The 19,987-nt window shown below is 38.3% G+C and overlaps 2 protein-coding genes across 2 annotated transcripts; both read right to left on the reverse strand.

Annotated features, from left to right (window-relative positions):
* Positions 1 to 460: 460 nt before the first annotated feature.
* On the reverse strand, positions 461 to 7,396 carry LOC131311100 (glyceraldehyde-3-phosphate dehydrogenase, cytosolic-like). Its single transcript, XM_058338429.1, has 12 exons — positions 7,172 to 7,396; positions 7,020 to 7,055; positions 6,837 to 6,937; positions 6,104 to 6,219; positions 5,899 to 5,998; positions 5,523 to 5,669; positions 5,369 to 5,429; positions 5,167 to 5,264; positions 4,378 to 4,520; positions 4,113 to 4,196; positions 3,922 to 4,011; positions 461 to 755 (listed from the first exon to the last, which is right to left on the reverse strand). Exons 1-12 carry the CDS (start codon positions 7,173 to 7,175, stop codon positions 707 to 709), a joined length of 1,029 nt encoding a protein of 342 aa, XP_058194412.1. The 5' UTR covers positions 7,176 to 7,396; the 3' UTR covers positions 461 to 706.
* A 5,249-nt stretch (positions 7,397 to 12,645) lies between these two features.
* LOC131311109 (glyceraldehyde-3-phosphate dehydrogenase, cytosolic-like) lies at positions 12,646 to 19,911 on the reverse strand. Its single transcript, XM_058338439.1, has 12 exons — positions 19,771 to 19,911; positions 19,619 to 19,654; positions 18,354 to 18,454; positions 17,639 to 17,754; positions 17,441 to 17,540; positions 17,042 to 17,188; positions 16,887 to 16,947; positions 16,694 to 16,791; positions 15,842 to 15,984; positions 13,666 to 13,749; positions 13,475 to 13,564; positions 12,646 to 12,949 (listed from the first exon to the last, which is right to left on the reverse strand). The coding sequence occupies exons 1-12, from the start codon at positions 19,772 to 19,774 to the stop codon at positions 12,901 to 12,903; spliced, it is 1,029 nt and encodes a 342-aa protein (XP_058194422.1). The 5' UTR covers positions 19,775 to 19,911; the 3' UTR covers positions 12,646 to 12,900.
* Between the last annotated feature and the right edge of the window lie 76 nt (positions 19,912 to 19,987).

A 19,987-nucleotide genomic window follows, 5' to 3' on the forward strand; every position in this document is an offset into this window, starting at 1 on the left:
TTAACTTCCAACTTCTACTTCAACTCTCATTGCCTTGCTATCTGGAAATGGGTCGTAAATGAACACACACACATTGTGGATCCTGCGAAACATCTAAAGCAGCACCTGTATCCATGGTACATTTTTTCTATTTTTTTCGAACGGCGGCCATGGTACATTATTGATTCCAAAATAATGTTCTGTAACTCTGGGAAGACCAGCCAACGGACACAAAATCCAAAATGGATCTTAGCCTTTAGATGTCTTCCAACCGATTGAGCAGAATGGTGTCCACTGATTTTGTGAGGCAACTTCAAAGAGAGTGGGAATGAGAGCAAAGCTTAAATGTGACATCTCAAATTCTTCAACATATCCTCACACAGAACTAGTTCACTCATCTAATTCTATGCGATGCGAAACGCGTCAGTTACTTAAAAAAAAAAAAACTGAAATCAACTCTCACATAATATGCGAACTATCATATTCTAGAAAATATTCCACTAATTATACTCAGGAAACAGAGCAACAAGGAAAAACCCAGGAAGACTCCATGAGTCAACATAAAAAACAAGGACGGTGTTCAACAACTTAAGACCCAGACATAGTCAACAACTTAAGTACAGAAGACCTGATGTTTATTCAGAACTACCAACCTCAAGAGACCCAAAAACTACCCATCAACACGAGCAAAACTTCTAGTTCTATGCATCATCTGAGGTGATACTAATCAAGCTTGAACGGAAGCCATGTGTACGATCAAGTCGATCACCCGTGAACTGCAACAACATATACTATAGTGTCAAGGAAACAAACTAAATATGCAGCAAGGAACAAAATATGCAGCGAGTAATCATAGTGAGAAAAAGTGCTGTTTTTGTTCACACTCTAAAAAGTTAGCGAATATTGCATATTTTGTGCAGGGCCTCACCGACTCTTGGATCAAAGATTGAATCCGTCCATTTTGTAAGGCTTGGTTTTTGGCCATTCTTTTAAAAACCCAACTCAATTGTATATCGATAAGTGCTTCATCAAACCATTCAATTCTTGGCTCAAATTCTAGACTAGAATTTTGGGAAAATTTCAAAAAAGCCCCTAAACTTTCTGACAACTTGCAAAAAAACACCTGAACTTTCACTATTAACAAAAAAACACCTAAACTTAGCATTCCGTTAGCAATTAAACCCCTGCCGTCCAATTCCGTCAATTTTTAACGGATGGAGCTAACGGAAGGCGTTAACTTTTTATTTTTTTTTACTTTTTACATTCAAAAATTACTTTTAACTCTTTCTTTTTTTTATTGGTAAATAAATATGCAATAAAGTTTTTTTTTCTTACTATTTATCAAAAATTACTTTAACTCTATTTTTTACTATTTACAAAAATAACTTTAACCACCATCTTTTTTGTTACTTTCAAATTTTACCTTTCCCCTTCTCTCTCTCTCTCTCTCTCTCTCTCTCTCTCTCTCTCTCTCTCTCTCTCTCTCTCTCTCTCTCTCTCTCTCTCTCTCTTTTTAGAACTTTAACCCCACTCCACCAATCAACTGCCAAAGCTCTAGCTCTAATTTTAGAAATTCGAAATTATTCTTTTTTTTAGCATTCTTGTTTTTTATATTTTTTACTTCCAAAATTACTTTTAACTCTTTATTTTTAGTAGTAAATAAATATGAAATAAAGTTTTTTTTCTTACTATTTATCAAAAATTACTTTAACTCTAATCTTTACTATTTATAATAATAACTTTAACCCATTTTTACTATTTATTGCATATTTATTTATGACTAAAAAAAAGAATGAGTTAAAAGTAATTTTTGGAAGTAAAAGTAGTAAAAAAAAGAAAAGGTTACAAAGAGGAGGTTAAAAGAACTTTTGAATTTTTGAAATTGTGGCTAAGGCTTTGGCGGTTGGTTGTGTGGAGTCGATTCTAATATGAAAAAAGGGGGGGGGAAGGTAAAATTTGAAAATAAAAAATAGGGTTAAAGTAATTTTCGATAAATAATAAGAAAAAAAGAACTTAATTGCATATTTATTTACCAATAAAAAAAGAAAGAGTTAAAAGTAATTTTTGAATGTAAAAAGTAAAAAAATAAAAAGTTAACACCTTCCGTTAGCTCCATCCGTTAAAAATTGACGGAATTGGACGGCAGGGGTTTAATTGCTAACGGAATGCTAAGTTTAGGTGTTTTTTTGTTAATAGTGAAAGTTCAGGTGTTTTTTTGCAAGTTGTCAAAAAGTTCAGGGGCTTTTTTGAAATTTTCCCTAGAATTTTCAACGAAGACAAGTGTAAATCTGAAATACTTAACAGACATCGGATTGATTGATAAGCGGCCAAGATTGTATAGTCTTGGCGCTTAAAATCCTTTAATTTGTAGCGTTTGTTTCCTTACTTTATTATTTTTATTCCATTTTGCACGTAAGGTTGTGTTTTGATAGTTTCAGGAAATATGTGGCTTTAAGAAGGTTTTTTTATCGCTAAGGATTGCTCGCGGAAGTTTCCAAGCGTCCAAGGCTTTGTGGCGACGCCCCATCAAGTCCCCTCGGGTGATTACTGGAGAAGGGATAGAGCGTCGGGTCGTCGTCGGGCTGATAAGACCAAGGCAGGCCCAAAATATAAGTTCTGGAGACTATGAACCGGTACTGGAATTTGGCGAGTACCGGTACGTGCTGATCAGAGTGTTGGTTTTGGCAGATTTTTGAAGGCCTTGTACCAGTATTGGGATTTGGCCAATACCGGTTCATACTGCAGAAAATGTTCACGATTTTGCTACTTTTTCATCATTCCACTTTTGGGATATTTTCCACTTTTGGCTACTTTTAGGATATTTTCTAGGATATTTTGTGAGGGATTAAGGCCATCTTGTATAAATAGCTCATCCCTCTCTCTTCTTTACTCTCTTGTCATTTTTTCACTTTAAGTATTTTATTTTTTCTAGAAACTCCATTAAAGACTCTCAAGCTTTTGTGTTAATTTCCTCAAGAACTACTCAAGGTATTTGTCGTTTGTTCTTTTCTTGTTTATTAAAGTTGTTAGTACGGACTAGATCCTTTATAAAATCCAGTTTGTTTTCGATTCTATCGGTTAGAAAATCATGTCACATTCTTATGCTTTCTTTTGTGCTTTAGCTATGAGTGAGTAGTTACTTGGTTAAGTCTCGGAATACTCTTTCCCGAGGACTAGGGTCGTTATTTGGTTCTCAAACCACCGGGCTTAAAAGCATGATTTTCGGAATAGAGCTTAACTTGCATTTTTGGTCTAAACAAGGGGTGTTAACTCCTTGGTAAGTTGTTTAGTCAAGCGGTCTTGGCAAGCAACTTACCGAGGGCTCGTGGCCTCCTATGTGTTCAATAAATGTTAAAAACAAGTTGGTTCGCCTCTGTTTAATCACATCTTTCAATAAACGTAGTCTTTAAAGCTAAATCTTCCGGGCGTGAGCACGCGGTCGTGACTCTCGCTTGAGTTATATTGAGAACCGGTAACGGCCTAAGTCAAGGGTTAGACGATCCCTAGACTTGCCTCTTTTAGTTCATAAAACTCTTTTCTAGTCTTTTGCCTTAGTTTTCCACCATTTAAAGCAAAACCAAGTTGGCCGTCTTAAACGCCGAAACCACTGTATAGAACCAACAATCCGATTAAGCTATTTTCGATTCCCTGTGGTACGATCCCGGTCTTACCGGTTTATTATGCTACCGACGACCTAGCCCTATGCTTGGGGTTTTTCTCAACCTTATTTGAAGGCAAGGTTTGGAGGCTAAGCATTGATCTAATTTTTTTTCAGGATTGGCTTACAAACCACACCCTACAAATTAATTGTCTCTGATCATCTTAGAGGGAAATGGTACGGCCCCCAAACAAAGTGGGTAATGTTCATCCAATCTAAAAACTTTTAGTTGGATGGATAAACTTGCACTACAATGAGAGAGAAAAATAAAATACAAGAATTACCTGTAGCCCCATTCATTGTCATACCAAGAGACGAGTTTCACAAAATGGTCATTCAAGGCAATCCCAGCCTTGGCATCAAAGATGCTTGACCTGCACAAGAAACACGATATTTGATAAGAATTTCATGCTTGCACATGTTAGGTAACCTAATCAGCGAGGACGCTAAGGAGGTAAACAATGAAAAAATTTGCCTGCTGTCACCAATGAGATCTGTCGAGACCACATCATCTTCAGTATACCCCAAAATCCCCTTGAGTTTCCCCTCCGATTCCTCCCTGAATTAACCAAGAAACAGAATATCAGATCAGATGACAACGGAACGTCATAGCAACCAGTGGTAAGATCCTTGTTAGGACATCAAGGACACCAAGGACACCAGAACAAATCCTCTGGCATATAAATTGCTTAATTTTATTCGCGAGATGACAGTGCAAGTTTCAAGAGTAGGATACTCACTTGATACAATCTTTGATTTCCTGGTAAGAAGCCCCCTTCTCAAGCCTAACGGTGAGGTCCACAACTGAAACATTGACAGTCGGAACTCGAAAGGCCATTCCAGTCAGCTTACCATTCAGTGCTGGCAGAACTTTTCCAACTGCCTGTGAGAGTGGAAAAAACAAGGAAATCAGTCAAAAATCTCACCAAACAAGGACGCACAACCTATAACTATAACGTGTTGTTTAACGAAACACAAGATGGGTGTTCAGGATTTTGAAAATTTTGCATCTAATTACAGTGGCTGCTCTAGGGCCGGCCCTAGGCATAGCCCACCAGGCCACGGCCTTGGGCCTCCAATTTTTGGCCCAATAATAAGGCCTCCAAATATTATATTATATATGCTTTTTATGTTTCAACATAGACGAGTGTAGTTCAGTGGTAGGAGGCCCCTCTTTTAGCTTCAGGGTTGTGGGTTCAACTCTCCCTCTCTTCATCTCTACCTCTCTTTCAATTGGACATGTCCAAAAAATGGCATTTATTTGTTGGAGGTGATATTGGAACTCACAACCTAAAGTACCCAATAGACAAGGGGACTGCCACTTCACCCCAAGGCTTATCATGCTTATATTTTCAAACAACTAATATACATACATAACAATGGGAGGCCTCATTTTTAAAGTTCACCTAGGGCCTCCGCTGGCTGCTCTTCAACAAATCCTACTACTGGGCAAAAGATTGCGTTCAAATATCGTTCAAGCAACAATTGTCACATCAATTGAGAGAGTAACTTTGTATTTCGACAACTACCTTAGCGGCTCCAGTGCTGCTGGGGATAATGTTAAAGGAAGCAGCTCTTCCACCCCTCCAGTCCTTGCTTGATGGCCCATCAACAGTCTTCTGAGTGGCTGTGAGAATATAATAGAGACATTTAGACGATATTAAATCCAACATCATAACTCATTATTCAAAACCATATACAACCATGTAACTGATGTAAGCAATGACTAACCAGTAATCGAGTGAACAGTGGTCATAAGACCCTCAACAATGCCAAACCTATCATTAATAACCTGCAAAAAGTTAACAGAAAACTATGAGCAAAGCCATGTGAAATATCAACTAAGCCAACAATTCTGGCTATCCTTGATTGGTTTAGATGTAACCTTGGCCAGAGGAGCTAGACAGTTGGTAGTGCAGCTAGCATTTGAGACAATGTCCATATCGGGCTTGTAATCCTTCTCATTAACCCCCATAACGAACATAGGAGCATCCTTACTCGGGGCAGAAATGACCACCTTCTTCGCCCCACCCTGATCACCACCCAAACAATTAAAGTCAATACCCAATCATCACATCTACATGAATCAAAAGCCTTGATAACCATTCACTGAACAATTTAACCCAATTCAGTCAATGAGAGAATTAATTACAGTGGACTTTGTACTATGTTATCCTTGCAAGTTACAACCCAATTACACCTTCTCAAACTTCCATCAGACAAAGAAAATCAACAAACAAAAATGGGAGATCAAATCAAACCTTCAGGTGGGCAGCAGCCTTTTCCTTGTCTGTGAAAACTCCAGCAGACTCAACAACAAACTCAGCCCCAGTTTCGCTCCACGGAATTTCTTCAGGGTTCCTGCAGAAAAACCACACGAAAATTGCAAGTTTCGTTACTCGTTTTGAAATTTAGGACAACGGAAGTTAAGGAAGAACGGACTGCTATAGTGCTATACGGCTATACCTGAGGCCGAACACAGTGACTGGTTTCTCATCAAAGAGGATGGTCTTTGAGTCCTTCACCTTGACATCGTGATGCTTCCACTGGCCATGAACACTATCGTACTTGAACATGTATGTCTGCACAATTCCCATTCACGAAACATCACTCTCTGAATAGTTTCCAACCCAAAAAAAGGTAAAAGTAGCAAAAACATGTGAAATAATCAAAACGCTGACATACACACTGAATACGACATATGAACAAACAGACATATACTAAGCATTGATTGGAGAAGGGACCATCAACAGTAACGAGGTCAAATCGCAATCACAAATTCACGCTCTAAAATCTAAGCATTTTACAAGCCAACGATGCGGGGGGAAGGGAGCAAACATGTACCGTGGACATAAGCAAAACACCAGCCTCAATTTGCTTTGTGAGAAATGGTGTGATAAGAAAGTGGAAGGAGCCAATTAAAAATATATAGGAGTATCATTTTTGAACTTTTTCTCTCAATTTCTCACCAAATAACAAAATCCAAACGAGCAATTTGGCAAGGAACTCTAACCCTTTACTTTTTTTTCTTTCCTTATCGAATCCCTCAATCCAAAGGGACTGACACATATACCCAAATCTAATAGGAAAACAAACACAAATCTAATAGGGAAAAAACAGAGCAAACGTACAAAGCGAACATTAACATATACCAATAACTGTACACACACATACATAAAAGCAAATACTCCATATATACCATGTAATCAGTGGTGATAAAGGGATCATTGACAGCAACAAGTTCAACATCGTTCCTCTGGAGAGCTACCCTGGCTACCAAGCGACCAATCCTTCCAAAACCTAAACCATTTTCAGCAGAGATGAATTCCCCTAATCCAACAATTAAACACAAGTAAAACTTTGAAAACAAAAAAATAATTACCGTTGATTCCGATCTTAATCTTCTTATCAGCAGAACCTACAAAACGAAGTAACCAAACCCAAAACTCAAATTAAGGCAACTAAGCACACAGCAATGGAAAATTGACAGTATATCAAATGGAAGACGAACTAAAACGATGTTTGGTTGATTACCCATGAGTCTAGAGAGAGAAACAGAAGTGGGTATTGAAGGTTGTTAGAGAGAGGAATGTGGATTTGTGAGAATGAAGGAAAGAGTGGAGGTTTGATTTAAAGGCGTTGGAAGTGAGCGGTTTTGCTTTGTCTGTCCGTCTGTCTCTCTCTTGGGGAAAAAGAAAACCAGCAGTAGTAGTCGTAGTTTCTGGAAGCGGAGCCGCTGTAAGTAGTACTCCAAAACAAAATCCGTTTATGAGTCGCTGATTTCGGGATTTTGTCGTCTGTTTTGCTCTGTCTCGTTTGGGCTGGGGAATATTCACTTCTTGCTTGCGCAACAAGTTCCACTGAGATTTTGTGATTTTTTTTCTTGTTTGTTTTTATTTAATTTAATTTTTTGCGTAGATTAATTTTGTGCTTAATTTTTATGAATTATTAATTTGTATGTATGAGAAGAATCGAAAAAGTAAAAGATTCTTATTTTATCCGAATATTTTCAAAAATATCCAACAAAAAGCCTCAAAAGCTGACTTTTTGAGGTTTTATCTTGGAAACTTTTAAAAATATTTGGGTAAAAATAATAATTTTAATTTTTTTTTGTCTTGATGAGACAAATCAAGAATTCATAAAAATTAAGAATCCATAAAAGTTAAGTGCAAAACTAACAAATACAAAAAAAATTAAATGAGAACAAAACAAGAAGAAGTCCAAAAAAATCTTTGCGGAACTTTCTTTAGGCTTAATTTTCTAAAAGTAAAGAATTAATGAATTTTATTCTCTTTGTTCGTGTGCCTTGTCCCGAACTTTCAAATGTGATCGGATCTGATGGACCTCAACGCATATAGCATCTTGGGAAAAAAAACATACTTTAACTGAAGAGAATAAATTCGTTATACCGTCGGTGTATATATTTATTTTTTTCAAATTAATTACACAGTGTCACGTCGTCATATTTTATTAATTGGGATCACTAATAATATTTTACACTGCGCCACGTCGCCATACATTGATTCCAATTAATAAAATATAGCAACATGACACAATATAATTGATTTGGAGGAAACAAATGTTTACACCGACGATGTAGAGAATTTAATCTCTTAATGGGATATCCAAAACTTAGCAAACAAATCTACATTTTTTCTTCCATAAATGAACAGTCGGGACAGTTTCGGGGATACTGTTTTATGAAAAACTGCACAAAACTAGCCCTTCTTGATATTTTTTTGAGCTAATTTCTTGCGAGCACCCTTAGAAACACGTTTTAAACACATTGAACTGTTCGGATCATCAAAATTTGATCGGAAACTATAGGTTATTTTTTTAAGTGTCTCCGAAACCGTCCCGCGGTAATGTCCCGTTCTCTTAAACTTTAACTTAAATCTGAAAGTTGTCCTTATTTGAATTGTTTTAGCATTTTTTAGTTTTGCGCCAAACTTTTATGGGTTATTGATTCGTCTCGACGAGAGAAATCGAAAAAATAAAATTTTGGCACTTTTATCTAAATATTTTGAGAAATAACTACTTTTTAGCACCAAAAAAAAATTTGTGCTAAAAACTGATTATTTCTCAAAATACTTGACACTTTTACCAAGTATTTCTCAAAATAAGATAAGTATACTGTTTATTTTTAAGCTCGGGACAAGACCAAGCACAGCTCCCTTGTGTGCCCCAAGGCCTCCCTCTCTCTCATCATAGTGGTCATTTTTTTTAACATAAAATAACTAGTGCTACTACTATTTTTTCTGTAAGTAGTAAAGATTTTATACACAATTTTTAATTTTGCTGCATTAGCTTATACTAAACTTTAGTCTTTAATTAGCTTTTTAATTGGCGGTAGAGAGTCTAGAGGGGTGGGGAGGAGGGGAGAGATCAAGCACAGCACCCTGTAGTGCCCAAGACCTCCCTCTGTCTAATCGTTGTTGTCATTTTTTTGACATAATATTTTTGCTAAAATAAAGATTTTGTACAAAAAATTTAATTTTGCTGCATTAGTTTATGAATTTTAATTCTCTTTTTAATTGGCGGTAAAATACGATATGTGACTGTGGGTTGGGGAGGAGGGAAAAGAAAAATATATGACACACTCGATTGCCGAGTTGGAAAAGATGTGAGACTAAAGATAAGAAAAAAAAAAATCAAGAAGAGTTCATGGAATGAAATATTAGATGAGATTATATAACCTTTGAAAAACTAGTTTACTAGTTATATTGTGTTTGATTGGACTCGTAAAAATACGATATAAAAAAGACAGTGATTTTTTTTGGAAATTGAATGAAGAGTGAGATACTTCAGAAATTTTATGAAGGTGAATCGCGCCCCGTACAATGCCGAAACGAACGGCTAAAATCAAACGACGATAATCAGATTATAATTTTAGTTGCCCGCACATGTTAAAGAGTTCCAAGGTCCCTAACCTAAAGCACAAGAAAGGAACTGAGAGATCAAAGTACATACTTCACACAGCAAGGCATGCAAGAAATGCCAGGATCTTCCCCATGTCACTTTTCATGACATATGTTGCCCAATACTGTTTAGAAACCTTGAGAGGTTTTGACTTTCCGCTGCATGTAAACTTAAACATGCATGTCGAAAGTAACTCGACAATGTCTTCCTGCAAAACTGCGAAAGCCACGCCGCGGGTACAGCGAATAACGTTCTATTTCCCACGGGCACCATAGTTTTTCCGATTCCATGCTTCACAAGCCTGGATGGATAACTATCTTCAAGTTCTCGATGTGCTCGGAACCCCTTGTCCCAATCGAAACCATAGGCGCAAACAGGGGATTGGAATGTGCAGGCGAAACCATACCAGAAACCACCCAAACAGAGGGATTGCTAGCAAAAGGGAAACCGATCAATCTCACCAGTACCCAACGGGCTCATCATCATGTGCTTCCATTCCCGCGAGACAACATCAACAGCATATATTATGCCTTTCCGGGTTGAGAAAAGAACCACGATTTTCCTGGACCTCGTAATCATCATCATCACGATTTCCCTTAAAGGTCTAAGGAGATCGTGATCAATGGAAGGGGGCGGAAGAGGAGTCCAAGACTCGGATTCAGGGTCGAATGAATTCCTCGAGATCTCCGTAGGCAAGGGTATGGCCATGAACGTAAATAGGAGGCCCGTCCTTCAGAAGATCAAAGGGGTTGTTGCGCTTGCAGGTGTCAAAGACATAACATTTCCGCAAAGGCAAGTCCTTCAATCCCATGGTGAGTACCCCTCCCCCGACCATGAAAATCTTGGACCCGACGGAGAAGAAACCCATGAATATAGGAAAGTGATAATACGGCAACTTCAGAATAGGTTTGGGTAGTTTTTTTGGGCTTTCCCTCTCCTCCATGTCTAAGTCTCCTAGAGTGTGATTTCAGGTCGGCAACGCTAATCTTGTGCAAGGAATGACTGTATTCTCCTCTCAAGACCACGTAGAGGTATTTATCGTCTTCTTCACGCGATGATGTCGCTTCTTTATCGGACGACATCAGAGAGTGACTCCGCTTCATGTTTGATTAGGCTTCAAAAATGCTTTTATCTCCACTCCGCTCTGATAAGCCAAATAAATGTCCAATGAAAACTCAATTTTCTTCCAGATAGATTTAAACCCCCCAGAGAAATTCAAACCAAATGAAAAAAAAAATTAAAAAAACACAACAAACCCATTCTCAGGAACTATTCATTAAAACCAATGACTTACGGATATTTAAGTTTTACTGAGAACAACTAGAAAGATAATGAAGTAAAAAAAACAAAAAAAACTAGGTTTTCCTTGTCCTTTTGTTTTGCTTCATAAATCCATGATCCAAATTGATCCTCAGGGTTACTGATTATATACATGAAGAAATAAAAAGAGATTTCGAATGAAAAGGGGAAGAAAAGCATATAACCCTAGCAAAACAAGCTAATAAATCATACGGAAGAGAATCTACCAGAAGAGGAAGTAAGAGTATAAACTAGGAACTACGAACAGTGTACACGGTCGCGATAGAGAAGTCGAACGGTCGGCGAACAATTGTCGCTCACAAACGGCAGGATTAGGGCTTCATGGCTATCTGGGTTAGAGAGATGCATGAAATATGAATGAGAGTAATGAGAGGGGTAACGAAATGGGTGTTATTTATAGAGGTTCACGGTGTAAATTTCTCTTACATCTCTGCAACTTTTATGCAGATTCTATTTCAGCCCTTCTATTTTTATTTGAACAAGAACGACCTTGAAATTTCAATTGCATTTCAATCCAACCCTTCTATTGCCTTCCGTCCAAATTTTTAGACGGAAATTAGCCATGTGCCATCCACGTGACAATTTTACAAGGGTATGTTTGAACAAAAAATAGCCATGTGCCATCCACGTGACAATTTTACCAGGGTATATTGGTTATTTCGTCCCATCCACTTCAATAGTTCTATTGCCATCTCGTCGACATTCTTCTCAGAGTAGTTGAATTTGGTTCATCTTATCTATATTTTGTAATAATGAGCTCACCTTTCCCTCTTTTTATTTTTGCTTGTTATTTTCATTCTCCATATTCATCACTGCAATTGTGGCTGTGCAGGTGTTCACCATTGACGGAGGAATCATTATGTAGGAGGTCGAGGAATGGTGATGTAGAAGGTCGCACACGTTCTTTTTAAGATAATATATACTCTAGAAAACAAATAAGGACTGTTGAGGAAGGTTTGATTGAATTGTATTAGTAACACAAAGTGTTGTACGAGTTTATGAAGTTTGGGATCACAAAACAAGATTTATGAATGAATCGCCGTATTTGCATAAACTGGATTGATAACACTATCATGATTGTCCAAGATTTAGGAAACTTCGACTGCTTACATCTCCTGCATTTATGCCTTGTTTGGATCATAATTTGAAAGAAAAAAAATTCAACTCAAAAAACACTCATTACCCCTACTTTCAATCATTACTCTCATTTTTCTTTTCTCTCTCTAATCATTATTCTCATTTCTCTATCTATCTCTCTTCACTCATTACCCCTCTCCAATCATTACCCTAATTTCTTTCTTCATTCATTACCCAAAAACTAAACTCAAAAATTTTCAAAATATCATCCAAACAAGGCATTAGTTTCTCAGATACGAGCTGGTAGGGTTGTTTTGGACTACCTTCCAACTTCTACCTCAACTCTCATTGTCTTGCTATCTGGAAATGGATCCCACGAAACATCTAAAGCATCTGTATGCATGGAACATTATTGATTCCAAAAATAATGTTCTGTAACTCTACTAAGACGAGCCAACAGAAACAAAATCCAAAATGTAGCTTAGCCTTTAGATGTCTTCCAGCTAAGAACAAGCACGGATTGTGTGAGACAAGTTAAATGTGACATCTCAAATTCTACAACAGAGTGATATCTGCCTCCTTAAATGTGGTATCTCCATTCTTCAAAATATCCTCACACAGAACTAGTTCACTCATCTATGCGATGCGAAACGCGTCAATTAATTAGAAAAAAAAAAAAAAGAAATCAACTCTGACATAATATGCGAATTATCATATTCTAGAAAATATTCCACTAATTATACTCAGGACACAGAGCATCAAGGAAAAACCCAGGAAGAATAAAAAACAAGGACAGCGTTCAACAACTTAAGACCCAGACATAGGTCAATAACTCAAGTGCAGAAGACCTGATGTTTATTCAGAACTACCAACCTCAAGAGACCCAAAAACTACCCATCGACACGAGCAAAACTAGAAGTTCTCTGCATCATCTGAGGTGATACTAATCAAGCTTGAACGGAAGCCATGTGTGCGATCAAGTCGATCACCCGTGAACTGCAACAACATATACTACAGTGTCAAGGAAACAAACTAAATATGCAGCAAGGGGCAAATATTCAACTAGAAATCATAGTGAGAACAAGTGCTGTTTTTGTTCACACTCTAAAAATTAGGTGAATATTGCATATTTTGTGCAGGGCCTCACCGACTCTCGGATCAATGATTGAATCTGTCCATGTTGTAAGGCTTGGTTTTTGGCCATTCTTTTAAAAACCCAACTCAATTGTACATCGATAAGTGCCTCATCAAACCATTCAATTCTTGGCTCAAATTCTAGACTAGAATTTTCAACCAAGACAAGTGTAAATCTGAAATACTTAACAGACATCGGATTGATCTATTTTTTTTTCAGGATTGGCTTACAAAGCACACCCTACAAATTAATTGTCTCTGATCATCTTAGAGGGAAACTGTACGGCCCCCAGACAGAGTGGGTAATGTTCATCCAATCTAAAAACTTTTAGGTGGTTGGATAAACTTGCACTCTAATGAGAGAGAAAAATAAAATACTAGAATTACCTGTAGCCCCATTCATTGTCATACCAAGAGACGAGTTTCACAAAATGGTCATTCAAGGCAATCCCAGCCTTGGCATCAAAGATGCTTGACCTGCACAAGAAACACGATATTTGATAAGAATTTCATGCTTGCACATGTTAGGTAACCTAATCAGCGAGGACACTAAGGAGGTAAACGATGAAAAAATTTACCTGCTGTCACCAATGAGATCTGTCGAGACCACATCGTCTTCAGTATACCCCAAAATCCCCTTCAGTTTCCCCTCCGATTCCTCCCTGAATTAACCAAGAAACAGAATATCGGATTAGATGACAACGATGTTGAGATTTGGCTTCATTCTCATTTGTCAAAGACTAGCAGTCTTTCTTGACAATGGAAAGATCTGCCCATTCTTGTTTGTCAAAGACTAGCAGTCTTTCTTGACAATGGAAAGATCTGCACATTTGCAGAAGATCTCACGCATGGTTTGAAATTAATGCCATAAGCATGGCTGTTGAACAGGGCTCTATTCTTTGCCTATAAATTGAGCCTTCTGCACTTGTATTTGGTGTGGGAAAATCAGTGAGAGTTTGAGAGCTGCATATGTATGCATTTGTATCAGTCTGTGAGTGAGTGTGAGTTAGAGTGATTTGTAATCCTCCTCCTCCTAAATATAATCCGGCTGCCCCCCGTGGATGTACCCGATTTTGGGGAACCACGTAAATCTTTGTCTCTGTGTTTGTGTGTGTGTTTGTGTTCTGGTTTGGTCCTTAGTTTCCGCAACAATTGGTATCAAAGCAACAACGAGGTACGGAAGACCATTCAGTGCTGACAGTTGGATATGAACTCGAAAGGCCATTCCAGTCAGCTTACCATTCAGTGCTGACAGTTGGAACTCGAAAGGCCATTCCAGTCACCTTCTTCCGTACCTCGTTGTTAATCAAAGTAGAGCAAACGTCATTAAAACGAATTTCATCTTTTCCATACAGTAAGGTAGTAACCAAGTGGTCATATGTATCAGGCAAAGAATTTATCAACAAAAGTGCCTTATCCTCATCGTCAATTTTAACATCAAGGTTTTGCAAATCGGCCAAAATTTTATTGAAACTATTTAGATGTTCGTTCATTGACGCACCTTGTTGATACTGAAAACGATACAGTCTCTTCTTCAGGTAGAGTCTGTTCTCTATGCTCTTCGTCATGTACTTGCTCTCTAATTTCTGCCACAACTCCTTGGCTGAATTGTCCCTCATGACGGAATACTTGATGTCTTTGGACAAACAAAGACGGATCGTGCCACAAGCTTGCCGATTAAGCTTGTCCCAATCGGAGGTGGACATATCCTCAGGACGATCCTCCAAAGTGAATTCCAAATCTTGTTGATTTAGAATATCCAAAACTTCGCATTGCCACATGCCGAAGTTAATTGTGCCATCGAACTTATCCACTTCGAATTTGGCATTCGAAACCGAGCTCCTCCTCATGTAGGAACTGACCGAGGGCTCGTCTGAAGTCTTCTTATCTGATGATTTGTCCATAGGTGTTGAAGAAACAACACTAGGGCTCTTCTCGTCGATGCTGGACATCCAACGAAGTCAAAAGCGAGAGTTTTACCGCTGAAAATACTCCCAACAGATTTTTCGGAACGGAATCTCGAAAAACGGGGCACGGGGTTGGATCTGGAACGTCGAGATAGTCAAAATCGACTACTCACGGGCGAAAAACGGAGTCCGGACGGCTCCGAAAACACAGAAAACAAATTTTAGGAAAATTCTGCTGACTGGATGATTGACTGGACCACTTTTGCTGAGGTGTCGAACACGTGGCACCCACCTGGCGCTGACGTGGAATGACACGCGGACTGCTGACGTGGTTGATGACTCAGCACATATGGGTCCCGTTTGGTGACGTGGCAGATGACGTGTCGGATGACTGGGCAGGTGATGTGGCGGATGACAGCGCCATGTGGTACTGATGGAGCGATGACATGTTGCTGACTGGATGATGACATCTTGCTGATGTCATCGTCTTCAACCTGCAGTTGCGCGTGGAAACGTATCACAAGCGCGTCAGATTCATTTTCTGATTTGACTGCTTAAGCGCAACTTTGACCGGGAAGGTGTGGTTCACCCCGACGTCGGATGAAGGCTTATTATACCTTCCCGAAATCGTCTCGACGAGACGAACAAGATGGACAGATTAGATCGTATTTTCGAGCTGTTTCGAAAAAACGCAGATTCGAACAGAGGCAAAAACAGAAACGTCATAGCAACCAGTGGTAAGATCCTTGTTAGGACACCAAGGACACCAGAACAAATCCTCTGGCATCTAAATTGCTTAATTTTATTCACGAGATGACGGTGCAAGTTTCAAGAGTGGGATACTCACTTGACAACATCTTTGATTTGCTGGTAAGAAGCCCCCTTCTCAAGCCTAACAGTGAGGTCCACAACTGAAACATCGACAGTTGGAACTCGAAAGGCCATTCCAGTCAGCTTACCATTCAGTGCTGGCAGAACTTTTCCAACTGCCTGTGAGAGTGGAAAAAACAAGGAAATCAGTCAAAAATCTCACCAAACAAGGACGCACAACCTATAACTATAACATGTTGTTTAACGAAACACAACATGGGTGTTCAGGATTTTGAAAATTTTGCATCTAATTACGGTGGCTGCTCTTGGGCCAGCCCTGGGCAAAGCCCACCAGGCCACAGCCTTGGGCCTTCAATTTTTGGCCCAACAATAAGGCCTCCTAATATTATATTATATATGCTTTTTATATTTCAACATAGGCTAGTGTAGTTCAGTGGTAGGAGGCCCCTCTTTTAGCTTCAGGGTTGCAGGTTCAACTCTCCCTCTCTTCATTTTTTAATGTGATTGGACATGTACAAAAAATGGCATTTATTTGTTGGAGGTGATATTGGAACTCACAACCTAAAGTACCCAATAGACAAGGGGACTGCCACTTCACCCCAAGGCTTATCATGCTTATATTTTCAAACAGCTAATATACATACATAGCAATGGGAGGCCTCATTTTTAAAGTTCACCTAGGGCCTCCAAAATCTGAGGGCCAAGCCTGGCCAGATTTTTAAAGTTCACCTAGGGCCTCCAAAATCTCAGGGCCAGGCCTAGCTGCTCTTCAACAAATCCAACTACTGGGCAAAAATTGAGTTCAAATATCGTTCAAGCAACAATTGTCACATCAATTGAGAGAGTAACTTTGTATTTCGACAACTACCTTAACGGCTCCAGTGCTGCTGGGGATAATGTTAAAGGAAGCAGCTCTTCCACCCCTCCAGTCCTTGCTTGATGGCCCATCAACAGTCTTCTGAGTGGCTGTGAGAATATGATAGAGACATTTAGACGATATTAAATCCAACATCATAACTCATTATTCAAAACCATATACAACCATGTGAGCAATGACTAACCAGTAATCGAGTGAACAGTGGACATAAGACCCTCAACAATGCCAAACCTATCATTAATAACCTGCAAAAAGTTAACAGAAAACTATGAGCAAAGCCATGTGAAAATATCAACTAAGCCAACAATTCTGGCTATCCTTGATTGGTTTAGATGTAACCTTGGCCAGAATAGCTAGACAGTTGGTAGTGCAGCTAGCATTTGAGACAATGTCCATATCGGGCTTGTAATCCTTCTCATTAACCCCCATAACGAACATAGGAGCATCCTTACTCACGGCAGAAATGACCACCTTCTTCGCCCCACCCTGATCACCACCCAAACAATTAAAGTCAATACCCAATCACCACATCTACATGAATCAAAAGCCTTGATAACCATTCACTGGACAATTTAACCCAATTCAGTCATTGAGATAATTAATTACAGTGGACTTTGTATTATGTTATCCTTGCAAGTTACAACCCAATTACACAATGTAACCCGATATATAAAAGGCTTATAAAACTTCCATCAGAGAGAGAAAATCAACAAACAAAAATGGGAGATCAAATCAAACCTTCAGGTGGGCAGCAGCCTTTTCCTTGTCAGTGAAAACTCCAGCAGACTCAACAACAAACTCAGCCCCAGTTTCCCCCCACGGGATTTCTTCAGGGTTCCTGCAGAAAAACCACACGAAAGTTGCAAAGTTCCATTACTCGTTTTGAAAGTTAGGACAGCAGAAGTTAAGGAAGAACGGACTGCTATAGCGCTATACCTGAGGCCGAACACAGTGACTGGTTTCTCATCAAAGAGGATGGTCTTTGAGTCCTTCACCTTGACATCGTGATGCTTCCACTGGCCATGAACACTATCGTACTTGAACATGTATGTCTGCACAATTCCCAATCACGAAACATCACTCTCTGAATAGTTTCCAACCCAAAAAAAAGGTAAAAGTAGCAAAAACATGTGAAATAATCAAAACGCTGACATACACACTTGAATACATACATATGAAAAAACAGACATATACTAAGCATTGATTGGAGGAGGGACCATCAACAGCAACGAGGTCAAATCGCAATCACAAATTCACGCTCTAAAATCTAAGCATTTTACAAGCCAACGATACTGGGGGAAAAGGAGCAAACATGTACCGCACTACCGCAGACATAAGCAAAACACCAGCCTCAATTTGCGTTGTGAGAAATGGTGTCCAATCAAAAATATATATCATTTTTTAACTTTTTCTCTCCATTTCTCACCAATAACACAATCCAAACGAGCAATTTGGCAAGAAACTCTAACCCTTTACTTTTTTTTCTTTCCTTATCGAATCTCTCAATCCAAAGGGACTGACACATATACCCAAATCTAATAGGAAAACAAACACAATCTAATAGGGAAAAAACAGAGCAAACGTACAAAGCGAACATTAACATATACCAATAACTGTACACACGCAGATACATAAAAGCAAATATATATACCATGTAATCAGTGGTGATAAAGGGATCATTGACAGCAACGAGTTCAACATCGTTCCTCTGAAGTGCTACCCTGGCCACCAAGCGACCAATCCTTCCAAAACCTAAACCATTTTCAGCATAGATAAATTCCCCTAATATAACAATTAAACTTAGGGAAAATTTCAAAATAGCACCTGACATTTCACACAAATCACGCATAAGCACCTATCCTTTTAATGTTATCAAAAAAACATATGACCTATTTAAAAACCCATCAATTTTCCACCCGCTGTTAACTTTCTATCCAGAACAGACGAAAATGCTGAAATGGCCTACATCTGGCCATTTAGAGGGAAACCAATATACATTTTGGAAAAAATACATTTTGGAAAAAAAACACATTACTCTACTGATTTCTTCCGCCAAAACTCACTTGAGGGGCCATGAAGTTTCAATGGTTTGTTATGGGAGTAATGCTTATAAGACTTCATCTTGGTTATTGCAACTGTTTGTTTTTGTTGAACTGGTTATTGCACATTTTTTATGTGCCATTTTTTTCGGCAGAGCTTGAGATGTTGTGAGGCAAATGAAGGAGAAGAATGAGATGTTTGGAGATTTTGGGACATCCCCATTCCACTTAACTTTTTCTATAACTTTTAGTTTTGTTCTTATTTAAATTTTTTTCTTGTTTCTTAGTTTTGCGCCTCACTTTTTTTTATTTCCTGATTCATTTGGTCAAGACAAATCAGAAAAGTAAAAAAATGTATATATTTGCCCAAATATTTTGGGAAATAGTCATTTTTTTGACTTAAAAGTGGTTATTTCCTAAAATATTTGGGTAAAAGTAAAAAAAAAAAAAAAATTTCCAATTCATCTTGTCGAGACGAATCAATAAGTCACAAAAGGTTTGCGCAAAACTAACAAACGCGAAAAAGAGAAAATAAAAGAAAACAAAACTAAAAGTTATAAAAAAAGTAAAAATAGTTGTTATTGGAACTCCATGGCTTCACAGGTGGATTTTGGCGCGAAAAATCAATAAAGTAATGTATTTTTCTCTCAAAATGCATATTGGTTTCCCTCCAAATGGCAAGGTGTGGGTTATTTCAGCATTTCCTTCTGTTTTTTATGGAAAGTTAACGGCGGGTAAAAAATTGATGGATTTTTAAATAGGTCAAATGTTTTTTTATAATATTCAAAAGTCAGGTGCAATTTGCGTGGAATGTCGGTACTATTTGAAATTTCCCCTAAAAACACAAGTAAAACTTTTAAAACAAAAAAATAATTACCGTTGATTCCGATCTTAATCTTCTTATCAGCAGAACCTACAAAACGAAGTAACCAAACCCAAAACTCAAATTAAGGCAACTAAGCACACAGCAATGGAAAATTGACAGTATATCAAATGGAAGACGAACTAAAACGATGTTTGGTTGATTACCCATGAGTCTAGAGAGAGAAACAGAAGTGGGTATTGAAGGTTGTTAGAGAGAGGAATGTAGATTTGTGAGAATGAAGGAAAGAGTGGAGGTTTGATTTAAAGGCGTTGGAAGTGAGCGGTTTTGCTTTGTCTGTCTGTCTGACACAGGGTGTTCCAGTTTCTCAAAAAAAAAAGAAAAAAGAAGTTTTAGAAAAGATAGATAATTTCAAACTTAAAA

Source organism: Rhododendron vialii, chromosome 12a (genome assembly GCF_030253575.1).
Source record: "Rhododendron vialii isolate Sample 1 chromosome 12a, ASM3025357v1".
Taxonomy (NCBI): Eukaryota; Viridiplantae; Streptophyta; class Magnoliopsida; order Ericales; family Ericaceae; genus Rhododendron; species Rhododendron vialii.

Coding starts and splice junctions, on each gene's coding strand:
- LOC131311109 (XM_058338439.1), bottom strand. Junction 18,455..19,618: donor GATTAAGATCGGAATCAACG/GTAATTATTTTT, acceptor AAAATGGTTTAG/GTTTTGGAAGGATTGGTCGC. Junction 12,950..13,474: donor GACAATGAATGGGGCTACAG/GTAATTCTAGTA, acceptor ATGTTGTTGCAG/TTCACGGGTGATCGACTTGA.
- LOC131311100 (XM_058338429.1), bottom strand. Junction 5,999..6,103: donor GTCACTGTGTTCGGCCTCAG/GTATAGCCGTAT, acceptor GTTTTTCTGCAG/GAACCCTGAAGAAATTCCGT. Junction 4,197..4,377: donor GAAATCAAAGATTGTATCAA/GTGAGTATCCTA, acceptor TGGTTAATTCAG/GGAGGAATCGGAGGGGAAAC.